Source organism: Rana temporaria (genome assembly GCF_905171775.1).
Source record: "Rana temporaria chromosome 2 unlocalized genomic scaffold, aRanTem1.1 chr2r, whole genome shotgun sequence".
Classification (NCBI taxonomy): domain Eukaryota; kingdom Metazoa; phylum Chordata; class Amphibia; order Anura; family Ranidae; genus Rana; species Rana temporaria.
The window spans coordinates 155,523-174,905 of record NW_024404420.1 but is presented as its reverse complement, the minus strand read 5'-3'; the positions used below and the strand labels follow the sequence as shown (position 1 = coordinate 174,905).

The window sequence follows — 19,383 nt, the reverse complement described above, 5'->3', positions numbered from 1 at the left end:
CCCCCCCCCCGTTACCCTCCTCTGACAAGGCAGTCTCCGAGTTCCGAACGGGCTAGGGACTGTAGGTTTGTTCTTAAGTCGAATATGTTTGTAAGTTGGAACAGCATGCGCAGAACGACAGAGACGTCGTTTTCCAATGTTCTGTGGAAAGTGCCCGCGCAGAGTGGCAGAGACGTCACGCCGCCTCCCGTTCTTATATAGGACTCATTCGCAAGTCGGATTTTCGTAACTCGGGGACTGCCTGTATTGATTTTTGCTTGGTGTCGTCCCAGTCATCTCTGAAGCTGCCCAGGTCCTCTACATCAGGGTTTCTCAACTCCAGTCCTCAAGGCGCCCCAACAGGTCATGTTTTCAGGATTTCCCTCAGATGAAATGGCCGTGTTAATTACTAAGGCAGTGAAACTGATCAAATCACCTGTGCAAAATGATGGAAAGCCTGAAAACATGACCTGTTGGGGCGCCTTGAGGACTGGAGATGAGAAACACTGCTCTACGGTATGAACTAGAAAATGGGATTTCTGGACTTTCCTGTAAAAAACATTGGAGTACAAAACACGACCCGGGTCTCCATTACTGAGGATTGCTGGGAGTGGGAGGGGTTAAATGGGGTCCTCTAGTCTGCCCCAAGGAATGGATTTTACAGTGGGGGGGGGGGGTTTGATCGGCTGCTGGTTTTGTGACAAACGATCGGTCTAGTTTTATTGGTCGGTTTATTATAACAGTGAGAGAATAACAACAAAAATATCCAGAAAAACACATTTCATAAAAGTTATAAATTGATTGTTGGCGATCACAGAGGTCAGACATTTCTAGCAGTTGGCCTCCAGGTTCTCACACATCTCGGGAGGCATTTTCTCCTCTCCAAGTCATTCAGGTTTCCAGGCTGTTTGGTCACTCGAACCTTCAGCTCCCTCCACATATTTTCTATGGGATTAAGGTCTGGAGACCGGCTGGGCCACTCCATCACCTTCATGTGCTTCTTCTTGAGCCCCTCCTTTGTTGCCTTGGCCGTGTGTTTTGGGTGATTGTCATGCTGGAAGACCCGTCCATGACCCATTTTCAGTGTTCTGGCTGAGGGAAGAAGGTTCTCCTCCAAGATGTGATGGTACATGGCCCCGCCCATCGTCCCTTTGATGTGGTGAAGTTGTTCTGACAACTTAGCAGAAAAACACCCCCAAAGTATGTTTCCCCCTCCCTTGTATGACGGTGGGGGATGGTGTTCTCCTTGTATGACGGTGGGGGATGGTGTTCTTGGGGTCATGGGCTCCTCCTTCAAACACAGCGAGTTGAGTTGATACCAAAGATCTCGATTTTTGTTCTCATTTGACCACAACATTTTCCCCCAGTTCTCCTCGGAATCATTCAGATGTTGATTATCAGACATCAGACGGGCTGTCATGTGATTTCCTGATCAGGGGGACCTTGCGGGGGCTGCAGGATTTCAGTCCTTCCCGGTGTAGTGTGTTGCCGATTGTTTTATTGGTGACGATGGTCCCAGCTGAGATCAGTGACAAGATCCTCCTGTGTAGTTCTGGGTGATTCCTCACCGTTCTCATGATCATTGAACTTCCAGGAGGGGAGATCTTGTATGGAGCCCCAGACTGAGTAGGGTTGTCACCTCATCCCTTTAAACCTAATCACCTCTTTATCTTCATTAATGTTTGGTTAGTTCAATATCCCCACCTCTTTGGGGACCAAAGAATTCAAGTGGGGGGAGAATGTAGCCATGAAGTACACAGGTTCTGAGGATGATTGAGGTGGCGATTAAACTCACTTGGTGCCTCATCTGCATTAAATCAGAACCCGTGTACTTCATATGTGATCGGGTTTATAGGGATGAGGTGACAACCCCTGAGACCGAGGGGAGTGATCGTTATTTTGTGTCTCTTCCATTTGTGAATAATCCCACCAGCTGTTGTCTCCTCCCACCAAGCTGCTTGGCGAGGGTCTTGTAGCCCATTCCAGCCTTGTATAGATCTCCAATCTTCTCCCCGACATCCTTGGACAGATCTTTGGTCTTCCCCTCGGGGGAGAGATTGGAATCTGATTGGTTCTGTGGACAGGTGTCTTTTATACAGGTAACAAGCTGAGATTAGGAGAGTGCTCCCTATAAGAGAGAGTTCTCTAATCTCAGCTCATTACCTGTATAGAAGACACCCAGGAGCCAGAAATCTCGCTGATCGGGGTGTACATACTTATTTCACTCATTAAAATGCAAATCAATTTATAACTTTTATGAAATGTGTTTTTCTGGATGTTTTTGTTGTTTTTCTCTCCCTGTTCTAATAATCCGACCAATAAAATTATAGAGACCGATCGTTTCTTTCTCAGAAAATTGGCATCCAATCAAATACTCCCCCCTTGCTGTACAGATAAGTCAGAACTTCCATAATTCACATCCCATTAGATGTATACTGAACCATATAGGAGGCATTAATGGGTTAACTGACGGGGTGAGGGTCCCTGAGCCCCCAGATTATATCCATTCACCATAAATCTCCCTCTCATCCATTCACCATAAATCTCCCTCACATCCATTCACCATAAATCTCCCTCACATCCCTAAATAATGCTGTGCAAAGACATACAGGACCTAGAACATCAGGAAACCTAGAAATACTTGTAGCCTGGCCTGAGGAGCTTGCGCTCTAATGTGCAAGGCACAGAGACAGTAATGGGGTCCACCATGCCATGTCTGCTGTGACGTGTTTTCTGTTTGTCCTAGGTAAGGGGGCGGAGCCCTCAGGAGGCAGCAAGACGCTGGTCTCCTTTCCTGTGAAACAGCCTCATGTCTGGCCATCGGCGACAGGTGAGAACGCAGCCCACCCGTCCACTATTCTCCAACACCTGGAGGTAGGAAGGGAAAGTTCTGTGGATCCGGGGCAGAAAACGGCAAGATCTGAACCTCGCCAAGAAGAAGAAGACGATTCCTCCTCCTCTTCCTCCTCCTCCTCCTCATCATCCGACTCAGACAGTGACCTGGAGGAGGACAAAAAGAGAAAGGAAGCTGCTGAGGAGAAGAAGAAAGATCAATCCGACCCGAAATGGGGCTCCAAGGACCCGAAGACACATACGGGACAACCAGGAACTCGACAACAGGAAATCCCGGGAGGAGAGAAAGCGGGAGAAGACTCGACCCATGTCCCCCCAGCTGTGGGGAAACGGAAACCCAAGCTACAGAAGATACCCCGTGCGGGGGAGAAGGCAACCACTGGTGGCCAGGATCTCACTGGAGAACCATCGGAAGATGTTGTCCCGGGTGTGGACACAAAATCTGGGAAGAAGACACTCAGTGGTGTCCAGGATCTCGCTGGAGAAGACTTGGTGGATGATCCCCCGGCTGTAGATACAAAGTCTATGAGGAAGACACCCCAGTCTATGGAGAAGACACCCAGTGGTGGTCAGGATCTTGCTGGAGAAGACTTGGTGGATGTTGCCCCGGCTGTAGACACAAAAGTGCAGAAGACACCCCAGTCTATGGAGAAGACACCCAGTGGTGGTCAGGGTCTCGCTGGAGAAGACTTGGTGGATGTTGCCCCGGCTGTAGACACAAAGTCTATGGAGAAGACACCCAGTGGTGGTCAGGATCTCGCTGGAGAAGACTTGGTGGATGTTGCCCCGGCTGTAGACACAAAGTCTATGAGGAAGACACCCCAGTCTATGGAGAAGACACCCAGTGGTGGCCAGGATCTCACTGGAGAAGTCTTGGTGGATGTTGCCCCAACATTCGGCACGGAGAAACCAGCATATGGTGAGGCTCGGGCTCCAGAACAGGCTGAAGAGGGAAGACTTGCCAGCAGCCGGGGTCAGGATGTCGGAGAAACACAATCCTCTGGTGGGAACAACAAAGATCCTTCTGAAGAACCTTCAGTCTCCTCTCCGGATCTCTCGGTTGAATCGGATGACCCGTCACCAGCGGCTTCATGTGAGCTGAGCTCTGTACAGAGATACGTTGTTCCCTCTGCTTCCTTCCTGCTCCTTCCTTTCCCATTCCGGACACATCAACTGACCTCAGATGGTGCAGGAAGTCGTCTTCCCTCTTCCTGTGTCCTCAACCGTCCTCTGTCCGCAGAATTATTGGGCGCTGTGTGCGGCTGATGTGTCCACGCTCGTCTTTCTCTGGTTCCCCCAGCAGCCTTCATACTAAAACCTCGCTCTCTCCTTACTGGTCATCACCGTCTGTACTCTTCTGTCACTTAATTGCTCTATGCATGTCTCTTCTCCTGTAATCTCTCATACATGGCGCTCTCTCTCCTCCTGTAATCTCTCATACATGGCGCTCTCTCTCCTCCTGTAATCTCTCATACATGGCGCTCTCTCTCCTTTTGTAATCTCTCATACATGGCGCTCTCTCTCCTCCTGTAATCTCTCATACATGGCGCTCTCTCTCCTTTTGTAATCTCTCATACATGGCGCTCTCTCTCCTCCTGTAATCTCTCATACGTGACGATCTTCCTGTAATCTCTCATACATGGCGCTCTCTCTCCTCCTGTAATCTCTCATACATGGCGCTCTCTCTCCTTTTGTAATCTCTCATACATGGCGCTCTCTCCCTGTAATCTCTCATACATGACAATCCCCTGTACCCTCTCATACGTGGCGCTCCCTCTCCTCCTGTAATCTCTCATACGTGGTGCGCTCATTATGTGTTCTGTCACATTCTGCCCTCTTGTGTCTCGCTGTATTCTCTCTCTCATACATTGTACATAGTAGTGTTCACTCTGTCCCCCCCCCATGTTTTTGGCCTCACGTGGTTTCTTGTTTGCAGTAGGTTGGGTTTATCATAAAACACTATTGGATCGCAGAAGTAAGGGAAGTAATAAGAAGAAAAATAGGTGATCTGAAGAAATGCGCCCTCCTGATTACCCGCCGCTGCGCTAATTGGAAGATATGGACTGGATATACCTAGCTGCTGCTTCTTACTAAATATGACTGTACAAATAAATATAGTGACTGCACTCTCTTAAAAAGTGTCAACAAATATTAACCACGCAGGCCAAGTCTTGACGTCCTCCCCGTAGGAGACTCGCAGGCCAAGTCTTGAGGTCCTCCCCGTAGGAGACTCGCAGGCCAAGTCTTGAAGTCCTCCCCGTAGGAGACTCGCAGGCCAAGTCTTGAGGTCCTCCCCGTAGGAGACTCGCAGGCCAAGTCTTGAGGTCCTCCCCGTAGGAGACTCGCAGGCCAAGTCTTGAGGTCCTCCCCGTAGGAGACTCGCAGGCCAAGTCTTGAGGTCCTCCCCATAGGAGACTCGCAGGCCAAGTCTTGAGGTCCTCCCCATAGGAGACTCGCAGGCCAAGTCTTGAGGTCCTAACGTTTGAGATTTATAATCTGGGTCTTGATGTGTTCACCATAGAAGAAGCACAGTCCAGGTCTTGATGTCCTCTCATAGGAGACGCACAATCCAAGTCTGATGTCCTCTCATAGGAGACGAATAATCCAAGTCTGATGTCCTCACCATAGCCTGAGCCTTGACATCCTCACAAAGGAGATTCCCGGTCCGTGTCTTGGCGTTCTCACCATAGTAAATGGCACAACCCAATTCTTGACTTCCTCGCTGTAGGAGATTCACAACCCGAGTCTTGACGTCCTCCCCATAGGCAACTCGCAGTCCAAGTCTTGACGTCCTAACGTTTGAGATTTATAGTCCAGGTCTTGATGTCCTCTCATAGGAGACTCACAGTCCCAAGTCTGATGTCCTCACCATAGCCTGAGCCTTGACATCCTCACGAAGGAGATTCCTGGTCCGTGTCTTGGCGTTCTCACCATAGTAAATGGCACAACCCGAGTCTTGACTTCCTCGCTGTAGGAGAATCACAACCCGAGTCTTGACGTCCTCCCAATAGGCAACTCGCAGTCCAAGTCTTGACGTCCTAACGTTTGAGATTTCTAGTCCAGGTCTTGATGTCCTCTCATAGGAGACTCACAGTCCAAGTCTGATGTCCTCACCATAGCCTGAGCCCTGACATCCTCACGAAGGAGATTCCCGGTCCGTGTCTTGATGTTCTCACCTTAGTAAATGGCACAACCCGAGTCTTGACTTCCTCCCCATAGGAGACTCGCAGGCCAAGTCTTGACGTCTTAACGTTTGAGATTTATAGTCCAGGTCATGATGTCCTCTCATAGGAGACTCGCAGTCCAAGTCTGATGTCCTCACCATAGCCTGAGCCTTGACATCCTCATGAAGGAGATTCCCGGTCTGTGTCTTGACGTTCTCACCTTAGTAAATGGCACAACCCAAGTTTCCTCGCTGTAGGAGAATCACAACCCGAGTCTTGACGTCCTCCCCATAGGCAGCCCAGGTCTTTAGGTCTTCCCGGTAGGAGACTCGCAGTCCGACTCTTGACCTTCTCACCATAGGAAAGTCACAACCTGAGGTCTTGACGTCCTCGCCATAGGAGAAGCACAACCCGAGTCCGATATTGTATCAGCTCTCCGTGTTTTTTTGTCCAGGCTCACGAGAAGCATCAGAAATCTTAGATGTGTTTCAATGTCATCTTTTTTGGTTACCAGTTTTCTGTGACCATTGGATCATTTGGTAAACCCACAATGATGTTCCTCCTGCGAAGGGGTCAGCAGCCTGTCCCCCACTCCCATGGCTGAGGGGTTCAGGCATTGGAAGATCTCTGGAAAATGTCCTCGTAGATGAAGTGTGAGAAGCTGTGATGTCAGTTGGAATTCCCTTGGTGGGTGGGAAGGACCACTCTTGGTATTTCTTTTACCTGGAAGATAAACATTGGGAACGGTCGTGAAGACTGCAATATATAACGTCTCCTGCACCCCCATAATCTGTGCGGGAAGCTAACCCCCCCCCGTGATATAAGCACCATATCTGGCTGTCACCAGGAACGGCAGATGATGGCTGTGAGATGGAAGTCCTCTGATGTCATCTGCTAGAGATTCTGCCTCTTCAATTCAAAGAAAATCCATTCAGAGACAACATCTCGCCCATAATGCAGAACATCTCAGACTACATCCACAGAGAACCTCTCCAAGGGTCCTACATCCAGAGACGACATGAGGGGGGGGACCTACATCCAGAGACGACATGGGGGGGGGACCTACATCCAGAGACGACATGGGGGGGGAGACCTACATCCAGAGACGACATGGGGGGGGGCCTACATCCAGAGACGACATGGGGGGGGGGAGACCTACATCCAGAGACGACATGGGGTGGGGGGGGGGGGAGACCTACATCCAGAGACGGGGGGGGGAGGGAAACCTACATCCAGAGACGACATGGGGGGGAGAGACCTACATCCAGAGACGACATGGGGGGGGGACCTACATCCAGAGACGACATGGGGGGGAGACCTACATCCAGAGACGACATGGGGGGGGGGGGAGACCTACATCCAGAGACGACATGGGGGGGGAGACCTACATCCAGAGACGACATGGGGGGGGGAGACCTACATCCAGAGACGACATGGGGGGGGGGGGACAAACCTACATCCAGAGACAACATGGGGGGGGGGGGCCTACATCCAGAGATGACACGGGGGGGGGGGGGGAGACCTACATCCAGAGACGACATGGGGGGGAGACCTACATCCAGAGACGACATGGGGGGGAGACCTACATCCAGAGACGACATGGGGGGGGAGACCAACATCCAGAGACGACATGGGGTGGGGGGGGGAGACCTACATCCAGAGACGACATGGGGGGGGGGGGAGACCTACATCCAGAGACGACATGGGGTGGGGGGGGGGAGACCTACATCCAGAGACGGGGGGGGGGAGGGAAACCTACATCCAGAGACGACATGGGGGGGAGAGACCTACATCCAGAGACGACATGGGGGGGAGACCTACATCCAGAGACGACATGGGGGGGAGACCTACATCCAGAGACGACATGGGGGGGAGACCTACATCCAGAGACGACATGGGGGGGGGGGGGAGACCTACATCCAGAGACGACATGGGGGGGAGACCTACATCCAGAGACGACATGGGGGGGGAGACCTACATCCAGAGACGACATGGGGGGGGGGACAAACCTACATCCAGAGACGACATGGGGGGGGGGGACAAACCTACATCCAGAGACAACATGGGGGGGTCCTACATCCAGAGATGACACGGGGGGGGGAGACCTACATCCAGAGACGACATGGGGGGGAGACCTACATCCAGAGACGACATGGGGGGGAGAGACCTACATCCAGAGACGACATGGGGGGGAGACCTACATCCAGAGACGACATGGGGGGGAGACCTACATCCAGAGACGACATGGGGGGGGGGGGAGACCTACATCCAGAGACGACATGGGGGGGGAGACCTACATCCAGAGACGACATGGGGGGGGGAGACCTACATCCAGAGACGACATGGGGGGGGGGAGACCTACATCCAGAGACGACATGGGGGGGGGGACAAACCTACATCCAGAGACAACATGGGGGGGGTCCTACATCCAGAGATGACACGGGGGGGGGGGGAGACCTACATCCAGAGACGACATGGGGGGGAGACCTACATCCAGAGACGACATGGGGGGGAGACCTACATCCAGAGACGACATGGGGGGGGGAGACCTACATCCAGAGACGACATGGGGGGGGAGACCTACATCCAGAGACGACATGGGGGGGGAGACCAACATCAGAGACGACATGGGGGGGGAGACCAACATCCAGAGACGGGGGGGGGGGGGAACCTACATCCAGAGACGACATGGGGGGGGTCCTACATCCAGAGATGACATGGGGGGGGGGAGACCTACATCCAGAGACGACATGGGGGGGAGACCTACATCCAGAGACGACATGGGGGGGGAGACCTACATCCAGAGACGACATGGGGGGGGGGGAGACCTACATCCAGAGACGACATGGGGGGGGGGGGGAAGACCTACATCCAGAGACGACATGGGGGGGGAGACCTACATCCAGAGACGACATGGGGGGGGCCTACATCCAGAGATGACGTGGGGGGGGGGGGGACCTACATCCAGAGACGACATGGGGGGGGAGACCAACATCCAGAGACGACATGGGGGGGGGGGGGAGACTTACATCCAGAGACGACATGGGGGGGGGGGGGGACCTACATCCAGAGACGACATGGGGTGGGGGGGGGGAGACCTACATCCAGAGACGGGGGGGGGGAGGGAAACCTACATCCAGAGACGACATGGGGGGGAGAGACCTACATCCAGAGACGACATGGGGGGGAGACCTACATCCAGAGACGACATGGGGGGGGGGTCCTACATCCAGAGACGACATGGGGGGGGGGGGGGGAGACCTACATCCAGAGACGACATGGGGGGGAGACCTACATCCAGAGACGACATGGGGGGGGGAGACCTACATCCAGAGACGACATGGGGGGGGGGACAAACCTACATCCAGAGACAACATGGGGGGGTCCTACATCCAGAGATGACACGGGGGGGGGGGAGACCTACATCCAGAGACGACATGGGGGGGAGACCTACATCCAGAGACGACATGGGGGGGAGACCTACATCCAGAGACGACATGGGGGGGGAGACCAACATCCAGAGACGACGTGGGGGGGGAGACCTACATCCAGAGACGACATGGGGGGGGGGGAGACCTACATCCAGAGACGACATGGGGTGGGGGGGGGGAGACCTACATCCAGAGACGGGGGGGGAGGGAAACCTACATCCAGAGACGACATGGGGGGGAGAGACCTACATCCAGAGACGACATGGGGGGGAGACCTACATCCAGAGACGACATGGGGGGGGGGGGAGACCTACATCCAGAGACGACATGGGGGGGGAGACCTACATCCAGAGACGACATGGGGGGGGGGGACCTACATCCAGAGACGACATGGGGGGGGGACAAACCTACATCCAGAGACAACATGGGGGGGGTCCTACATCCAGAGATGACACGGGGGGGGGAGACCTACATCCAGAGACGACATGGGGGGGAGACCTACATCCAGAGACGACATGGGGGGGGGGAGACCTACATCCAGAGACGACATGGGGGGGGAGACCTACATCCAGAGACGACATGGGGGGGGAGACCAACATCCAGAGACGACATGGGGGGGGAGACCAACATCCAGAGACGGGGGGGGGGGGGAAACCTACATCCAGAGACGACATGGGGGGGGTCCTACATCCAGAGATGACATGGGGGGGGGGGAGACCTACATCCAGAGACGACATGGGGGGGAGACCTACATCCCGAGACAGCATATGGGGGGGGAGACCTACATCCAGAGACGACATGGGGGGTCCTACATCCAGAAACAATAGGGGGGGCCTACATCCCGAGACAGCATATGGGGGGTCCTACATCCGGAAACAACATGGGGGGGGGGGGGGTAGAGGGTTTAGACATCAGGCGGTGGTGACTACGTATGATCACACGTCCGGTGAACACGACTCGTATTGGGATTGGTGTCCGTGCAGATCCTGGGGGAGGGGCAGGAATGCAGAATCTCCTATCGCACCCCCCCGTGTTTAGTTTATTTTGTATTTCTGAAGAATTCTGTACCCCCACCCCCCCCCCCCCCCCCCCCCGTCTGTTGTTCTTTATTTCTGCAATGTGAAGATCTTTCTCTTTACACTTTTGCTGCCATTTTATGCTTTCCAGAATCTTATCCCAACATGTTCTCTTCTCTTCCAGTGACTCCGCCTCCTTCAGCGGCTCCACCTCCTCCTTCAGCGGTCCCGCCTCCTGCTTCAGCGGCTCCATCCCCAGAAGAGCCCTTCGATAATTCCAAATATCAGAACCAACAGCACTTCTCCTACACCCCGTTCACCTTCGTGGATTATGACGTGGACCTCTCAACGTACCGCCTCCCTCAGCCTTCTTCTGGGAGACCCTCCCCCTTCCACTGAGTGTTTCTTCATCAGGGGGACACTGAGACCGGCTTCATCAGGGGGACCTTCCGACCCGACAGTGAGACCCCCCTGTGATGGAACTGTATAATAATAAATCCTCTGTATATTCTCTATGAATGGCTCTGTGATGTCTCATTATTGGGGGTGGGGATGGATTATTGGGGGTTGGGATTGATTATTGGGGGTGGGGATAATTTATTGGGGGTGGGGTTTGTTTTTCTTATATTTGTATTGTGAGGTGATTGGATTACATCTATAAACTTTCTCCAAAGCTCACTTCACCTGGAACACTTCCTTTTTTTTTTTTTAACTCAATTATAGACAGTGGGGTGGATTCAGGTACGAATTACACCCTCTTACGGAGGCGCAGCGTATCGTTTTAACACTGCGCCTCCGTGAATTACCTGCGCTACGCTTCATTCATGAAGCAGTAGCTACGTTATTTGCGCGGGCGCTCGTTAAAACTGCCCGGCGTAAGGGCGCGTAATTGAAATGATCCCGTAGGGGGCGTGGATCATTTAAATTAGGCGCGTTCCCGCGCCGAGCGTAGTGCGCATGCTCCGTCAGGAAACTTTCCCGACGTGCATTGCGGTAAATGACGTCGCAAGGACGTCAATTGCTTTAAAGTGAACGTGAATGGCGTTCAGCGCCATTCACGATTCACTTACGCAAGCAACGTAATTTTCAAATTTCGCGACGCGGGAACGACGGGTATACTTGGCATTGGCTGCGCCTGCTAATAGCAGGAGCAGCCTTACGCGGAACCCGACGAACGCAAACGACGTAAAATGCATACGTAGGGCACGCGTACGGTTGTGAATCGGCGTTAGTATGTGTGACGGTAGTGGAAGATATCCCCGTCAAAGTCTTCCCTTCTTCCCATAAAAGCAAATCACCCCAATATTCCATGAGTAGAACTCCCTGGGATGGCCCAATAATCCACACATGGGCCACGCTTACTGCTGGAACAAGACAGACTTTAATGGTTTCTTCTCAGCTTTATATACAGTACCAGACATTGAAGCAACCATGAGATCTCCACCCCCCTAATCACACACTAAGGCTAATTACTAAAACATTCTAGACAGGTCGGCACCGACCGATAATTATCATGTCTAATCACTGCACATTCCTTAATTAATGGCATCAAACAAACCACCTTCACACACTGAGTTTCCTAGGCAGACGTTTCGTCTCTGCATACCGCTTGACACCTATTAACACCTCTGAGCCTCAATAGGTTTTAGACAGTGTTATCACACAATTAAAGGCCTTTCAAAAGCTAGCCTTATTTAACATATTAACAGAGAGATGAGTCACACATGAAATCACCTTCTAACACAGCATTAACCAACCAGGGAGAATTTAAACTGAAGCATCCTTCACAATGGCCCCCCTTTTTCTCCCTGCTACGGCAAACCCGATTGGACCTTCCCTGGTCCAGTAGGGTTGACGGGTTCAGAGCTTTTAGTCTGAGGTTAACTCCGTTTGGCGTGACTGACCTCCCTTGGCAACTGCTTCAGACTCAGGTATGCCACCGGGTCGTCAGATCGCACGCCGGTCAGTCCCCAAGTCTTTGTGCGATCTGCAAAGTCACCAGAAGTCAGTGTGAAGACAGCGAATGGGTCTGTGCGCCGCCGTCTAGGTGTCCCGCTATGGGAGGGGGCAGGTTATGGCTCTGAAGTGACAATCCCAGGAGATTTATAAAAAGAAAAAGTTATATTTGTTGAAATGCTGTAGCACTGGTGCTCAGAGTCCGGGGGGGGGGGAGGGGAATCAGAGCCCCATAAGGTCAGCCACCCCCTGCTCCCTCCGCAGCCGCCGGTTCTCCTCTTGGAGCTTTTCCAGTTCCATCTCCAGTTCATGGAGCCTGGGGGGGTCAGCCTGCTGTGACCTCAGGTGGTTGTTCTCCTCCTCCATGCGGCTTATGCGCTCCTCCAGCTCCATGTACTCACGGATCAGCTCCTGCTTGCTCATGTCCTGCAGGCTCTCCACGTGGTCCTTCATCATCAGGAACTGGGTGGTGGTGTAAGGGGCCACCGGTGGGCCCTTGGCGAACATCTCGGCCCGCATCTGGGACGCCCGCTGCGACTCCCTCTCCTCCAGTCGCTTCTTCTCCTCCCAGGTCAGCTTTTTATACGGCTTCCAGGACCTCTTCTTCTTGGGGGGTAGCCGGCGGTGCCTCTTTCTGCCCAGCTCCCTCCAGGGCCCCTCCGGCTCATGGCTGTCGCCCATGACCAGCTGACAATGGTGTTCCCTGTTGTCCGTAATAACAGATTGTACCATGAGGGCTTCGTAAGGGGTGCCCAATGGTTCTTCATGACCCAGCTCCTGGGGATCCCAAGCCGAGTCTACACAATGGGCTGCTGCTGGTGGGCGGTACCCAGGTTGAGACCAATTTGACCTGGTGTTGTCATTCATGGGGCAATTCTGCTTGAAGTGACCCAGCTGTTTGCACCGGAAGCAGCGTTGTTCGTTGTCCTCCTGGCGTGGATAGCGAGGGCTAGATGTCATCGGTCTGTTAGGAGATTGGTATCTAGCGGTTGGTGGGTGTGAGGGCGCCGTTGGTCGTGGAGGTTGTACCCGTGGTGTGACCTGGTTTGTCTTGCGAGTATCTGCATATTCATCCGCCAACTTAGCGGCCTCTGGTAGAGTCATGGGCCTGCGATCTCTCACCCAGTCTTTGACATCCGTCTGGATGTGATTGTAAAATTGCTCCAGGAGCATTAGTTGCAAAATGTCCTCTGCGGTGGTGGCCTGGCTGCTGTTAACCCAGTTAGAGGCCGACAGGGACAGCTGGCATGCCCATTCTGCGTAAGAGTCTTTCGTGATTTTGCGTGAGTCCCTGAACTTCTGTCGGTGGGACTCTGGGGTTACTGCATAACGAGCCAGGAGCACTTCTTTAACCCGGGCGTAGCTATGGATATCCTGATCTGGCACGGTCCGGAAAGCATCAGAAGCTTTGCCTGACAGTTTGCCTGACAATATTGCAACCCACTTTCTTCTAGCTATTCGGTGCAGGTTACATTGTCGCTCAAAATCCGCCAGGTAGTTATCAATTTCACAGTCCTTTTCATCAAAAGCTTTAAAAGCGCTAAACGGAATCTTCCTTGTGTCTGCTGTGCTGTACTCACTGTTCGGAGAAGGTGCGGCTGCTTGTTGGACTGCTGCCAGTTTTAACTGTAGTTCTGCGTCCCTTATTTGTTTATCCTCCTGTAGTTCTGCGTCTCTTATTTGTTTATCCTTCTGTAGTTCTGCGTCTCTTATTTGTTTATCCTTCTGTAGTTCTGCGTCTCTTATTTGTTTATCCTTCTGTAGTTCTGCGTCTCTTATTTGTTTATCCTCCTGTAGCTCTGCGTCTCTTATTTGTTTAGCCTCCTGTAGCTCTGCGTCCCTTATTTGTTTATCCTTCTGTAGTTCTGCGTCTCTTATTTCTTTATCCTTCTGTAGTTCTGCGTCTCTTATTTGTTTAGCCTCCTGTAGCTCTGCGTCCCTTATTTGTTTATCCTTCTGTAGCTCTGCGTCTCTTATTTGTTTATCCTTCTGTAGTTCTGCGTCTCTTATTTCTTTATCCTTCTGTAGTTCTGCGTCTCTTATTTGTTTAGCCTCCTGTAGTTCTGCGTCTCTTATTTGTTTATCCTTCTGTAGTTCTGCGTCTCTTATTTGTTTATCCTCCTGTAGTTCTGCGTCTCTTATTTGTTTATCCTCCTGTAGTTCTGCGTCTCTTATTTGTTTATCCTTCTGTAGTTCTGCGTCTCTTATTTGTTTATCCTTCTGTAGCTCTGCGTCTCTTATTTGTTTATCCTCCTGTAGTTCTGCGTCTCTTATTTGTTTAGCCTCCTGTAGCTCTGCGTCTCTTATTTGTTTATCCTTCTGTAGCTCTGCGTCTCTTATTTCTTTAGCCTCCTTCGCTAACAGGTCCATCACTTTCAGCACCACATCCGCCGTTGGGTTCGGACCGAACCACGCTAGCTTCTCTCTCATTACTTTGTTGGCTGGCGATTCCTCCTCCTGAATCACTGGTGTCTCCATCTCTTGTACTGCTGACGTTGCTGCAATCCCGTCCTCCTGGTCTAGCTCCATTAATTCTGCTATGATGACCCGCTTGGTTTTGTTGCTAGCAATCCTTCCACGAACTTCCAGTAGTTCTTCCAGTGTCTGCTTGGAATCCGGGTGTAAAGGAGAGTAGAAGGGAAAATCCCGCTGCTGCCAACCATTTGTGACGGTAGTGGAAGATATCCCCGTCAAAGTCTTCCCTTCTTCCCATAAAAGCAAATCACCCCAATATTCCATGAGTAGAACTCCCTGGGATGGCCCAATAATCCACACAGGAACCAAGGTTAATGCTGGAACAAGACAGACTTTAATGGTTTCTTCTCAGTCTTATATACAGTACCAGGCATTAAAGCAACAATGAGATCTCCACCCCCCTAATCACACACTAAGGCTAATTACTACAACATTCTAGACGGGTCGGCACCGACCGATAATTATCATGTCTAATCACTGCACATTCCTTAATTAATGGCATCAAACAAACCCCCTTCACACACTGAGTTTCCTAGGCAGACGTTTCGTCTTCCCTGCTTGCTGCTTGACACCTATTCACACCTCTGAGCATCAATAGGTTGTAGACAGTGTTATCACACAATTAAAGGCCTTTCAAAAGCTAGCCTTATTTAACATATGAACAGAGAGATGAGTCACACATGAAATCACCTTCTAACACAGCATTAACCAAGCAGGGAGAATTTAAACTGAAGCATCCTTCACAGTATGCAATTTGCATACTCTACGCTGACCACTACGGGAACGCCCCCTAGCGGCCAGCGTAAGAATGCAGCCTACCATACGACGGCATAAGAGCCTTATGCCAGTCATATCTTAGGCTGCAGTCGGCGTAACAAGCTTTCTGAATACAGAAAAGTCGTTACGCCGGCGCAACTAAGCAATTGCACTGCGTAACTATGGATACACAGACGCAATTGCTTACTGAATCCACCCCACTGCTTTTGAAGGTCTTTTTAAAGTTTTTTTTTTTTTTTTGGCACAGACCGGAGCAGGTGATGGGTGATTAGGCACAGACATGAACTGGTAAGGGGTCCTCAGGCACTGGCATGAACTGGTAAAGGGTCTTTGGAGACTGGCATGAACTGGTAAAGGGTCCTCGGGCACTGGCATGAACTGGTAAGGTGTCCTTAGGCACTGGCATGAACTGGTAAGGGGTCTTCGGAGACTGGCATGAACTGTAAGGTGTCCTTAGGCACTGGCATGAACTGGTAAGGGGTCTTCGGAGACTGGCATGAACTGGTAAAGGGTCCTCGGGCACTGGCATGAACTGGTAAGGTGTCCTTAGGCACTGGCATGAACTAGTAAGGTGTCCTCAGGCACTGGCATGAAATGGTAAGGGGTCCTCAGGCACTGGCATGAACTGGTAAGGGGTCTTCGGAGACTTGCATGAACTGGTAAGGTGTCCTCAGGCACTGGCATGAACTAGTAAGGTGTCCTCAGGCACTGGCATGAAATGGTAAGGGGTCCTCAGGCACTTGCATGAACTGGTAAGGCGTCTTTAGAGACTGGCATGAACTGGTAAGGTGTCCTCAGGCACTGGCATGAACTGGTAAGGGGTCTTCGGAGACTGGCATGAACTGCTAAGGTGTCCTCAGGCACTGGCATGAACTGGTAAGGGGTCTTCGGAGACTGGCATGAACTTGTAATGTGTCCTCAGGCACTGGCATGAACTGGTAAGGGCTCTTCGGAGACTTGCATGAACTGGTAAGGTGTCCTCAGGCACTGGCATGAACTGGTAAGGTGTCCTCAGGCACTGGCATGAACTGATAAGGGGTCTTTGGAGACTGGCATGAACTGGTAAGGGGTCTTTGGAGACTGGCATGAATGGGTAAGGTGTCCTCAGGCACTGGCATGAACTGGTAATGGGTCTTCGGAGACTGGCATGAACTGGTAAGGGGTCTTTGGAGACTTGCATGAACTGGTAAGGTGTCCTCAGGCACTGGCATGAAATGGTAAGGGATCTTCGGAGACTGGCATGAACTGGTAAGGTGTCCTCAGGCACTGGCATGAACTGGTAAGGGGTCTTCGGAGACTGGCATGAACTGGTAAGGTGTCCTCGGGCACTGGCATGAACTGGTAAGGTGCTGCCTAAGTGTGTGCCTGTGTCTGTGTGGACCTAAAGGTGGTCCACCCAGACCAGGGTCAAGTGTGGAGTGGCCCAGTGGTCCCAGTTGGGCTAAATGGGAACTACGCTGGTGAGAGTCCCAAAGCTCCACAAGGACTAGAGAGCAACCGCTCTGAGGCTGTCAGCTACACTTAAAGTGCTCTGTGGATAATCCCTAATGCTAGACGCCAGCAGAGATATATAGAGGGTGTGCTACTAGACAGTGAGACGCCTCAAGGTGCCAGAGTGCACCTGAGTTTAAACGAGGGGTGCTGTCTCTATGTAGCAAAAATACCAGATGTAAAATTCCAAAGTATAAGCGGATGCCTATAGGGGGAACAATGATGTGAGACAGGTATCTTGTACCAATATATGCAGATGAAAGGTATGTCAGGTTGTAAATGGGTATATACCAAAAACCATCAATAATATAGATATCACAGTAAATATCAGCAAGATGTATAGCAAATGCACAAATCCCAGTATCAACAATCCAGCCCGTGATCAGGCCAGGCAAATATGCTCAGTATTGTCCGTGACCCTAGAATGTGAAGAAAAAACTGATGGTATATAGCAACCTGTAGCTATCTCATATATAGTCCATACATGTCCATTAAACCTTTAAAGCATAGGAAATACAGGAATCCTGGTAATGCAATTGGAGTCCGATAGCAGAGTATAGATCTGGTATAAAGGTGCTCCTACAACACACTGCGGCGTGATCCCGGTGCTCCCCTCAGGGTTCCCCACTCACCAGATAGAGGTCCCCTCTTGGGGTGGCGTACATATATTGTGGGGTCCTATGTCCGTTGCTCCGCTCCTATCCTTCCTCCAGAGAGATATCAGGCTCCCGATATTCCCAGGACTCTGCTTCCTTGTTCCCTCAAAAGAAAAATCCAAAAGCTCCAATGGTGTGATAAAGTATGAGACCACGTGGTATAGCAAAAAATGTGGTATTTATTAGTTGATAAAAAATATAATATATATATATAACCTGCTGTGGGGCTGGCTGCTGCAGCAATACAAACAATACCAATGACCACACTACTCCAATAATGGAGTGTACAGGTGAGGGTAAAAAATCATATTTAAAATGTTCATAGTAAAATAACAGATGTAAAAAGCAAAAAGTAAAAAACAAAACCAAAAAAAAGGGGAAAGATCCGTGGTCTACAGCGGGCAGCGCTACAGGCTTCAAGTAGCCAGCATGTGTCAGCACTGACTTGTCTGTGAGGCCAACGTGTGCTGCATGAACTGATAAAGGGTCTTTGGAGACTGGCATGAACTGGTAAGGTGTCCTCAGGCACTGGCATGAGCTGGTAAGGGATCTTCGGAGACTGGCATGAACTGGTAAGGGGTCCTTGGGCACTGGCATGAACTGGTAAGGGGTCTTCGGAGACTGGCATGAACTGGTAAGGGGTCTTCGGGCACTGGCATGAACTGGTAAGGGGTCTTCGGAGACTGGCATGAACTGGTAAGGTGTCCTCAGGCACTGGCATGAACTGGTAAGGGATCTTCGGAGACTGGCATGAACTGGTAAGGGGTCCTTGGGCACTGGCATGAACTGGTAAGGGGTCTTCGGAGACTGGCATGAACTGGTAAGGGGTCTTCGGGCACTGGCATGAACTGGTAAGGGGTCTTCGGAGACTGGCATGAACTGGTAAGGTGTCCTCAGGCACTGGCATGAACTGGTAAGGGGTCCTCGGGCACTGGCATGAACTGGTAAGGGGTCTTCGGGCACTGGCATGAACTGGTAAGGGGTCTTCGTAGACTGGTATGAACTGGTAAGGGGCCTGGGGCATTGGCATGAACTGGTAAGGGGTCCTCGGGCACTGACATGAACTGGTAAGGGGTCCTCGGGCACTGGCATGAACTGGTAAGGGGTCCTGGGGCACTGGCATGAACTGGTAAGGGGTCCTCGGGCACTGACATGAACTGGTCTAAGCCTCCTCAATGTTGAATAGCAAGAAAAGGAAGATTGTAAATTGAAACCAGAGATCAGGAAGAATTCACTCTCACCCTATCGGGGGAGGGGGGGGGAATATTTACCACTCAGCAGCGGAGGAATCACTAATATCTCAGCCTGGACTTCCACCCCAAAATACCCCTTACCAGTTCATGCCAGTCTCCTAAGACCCCTTACCAGTTCATGCCAGTCTCCTAAGACCCCTTACCAGTTCATGCCAGTGCCCGAGGACACCTTACCCATTCATGCCAGTGTCCGAAGACCCCTTACCAGTTCATGCCAGTGCCCGAAGACCCCTTACCAGTTCATGCCAGTGCCCCAGGACCCCTTACCAGTTCATGCCAGTGCCCGAGGACCCCTTACCAGTTCATGCCAGTGCCAGAGGACCCCTTACCAG

General features: G+C 51.7%; 1 protein-coding gene across 2 annotated transcripts; it reads left to right on the top strand.

Annotated features, from left to right (window-relative positions):
* Positions 1-2,676: 2,676 nt before the first annotated feature.
* Positions 2,677-10,962, top strand: NDUFV3 (NADH:ubiquinone oxidoreductase subunit V3). 2 transcript variants are annotated; one of them, XM_040334198.1, is made up of 3 exons: positions 2,677-3,525; positions 3,607-3,925; positions 10,628-10,962. In XM_040334198.1, the coding sequence occupies exons 1-3, from the start codon at positions 2,692-2,694 to the stop codon at positions 10,840-10,842; spliced, it is 1,368 nt and encodes a 455-aa protein (XP_040190132.1). In that variant the 5' UTR covers positions 2,677-2,691; the 3' UTR covers positions 10,843-10,962. The 2 variants fall into 2 exon arrangements, with proteins under 2 accessions (XP_040190132.1, XP_040190131.1); XM_040334197.1 differs by having other exon boundaries at positions 2,677-3,925.
* Positions 10,963-19,383: the final 8,421 nt, after the last annotated feature.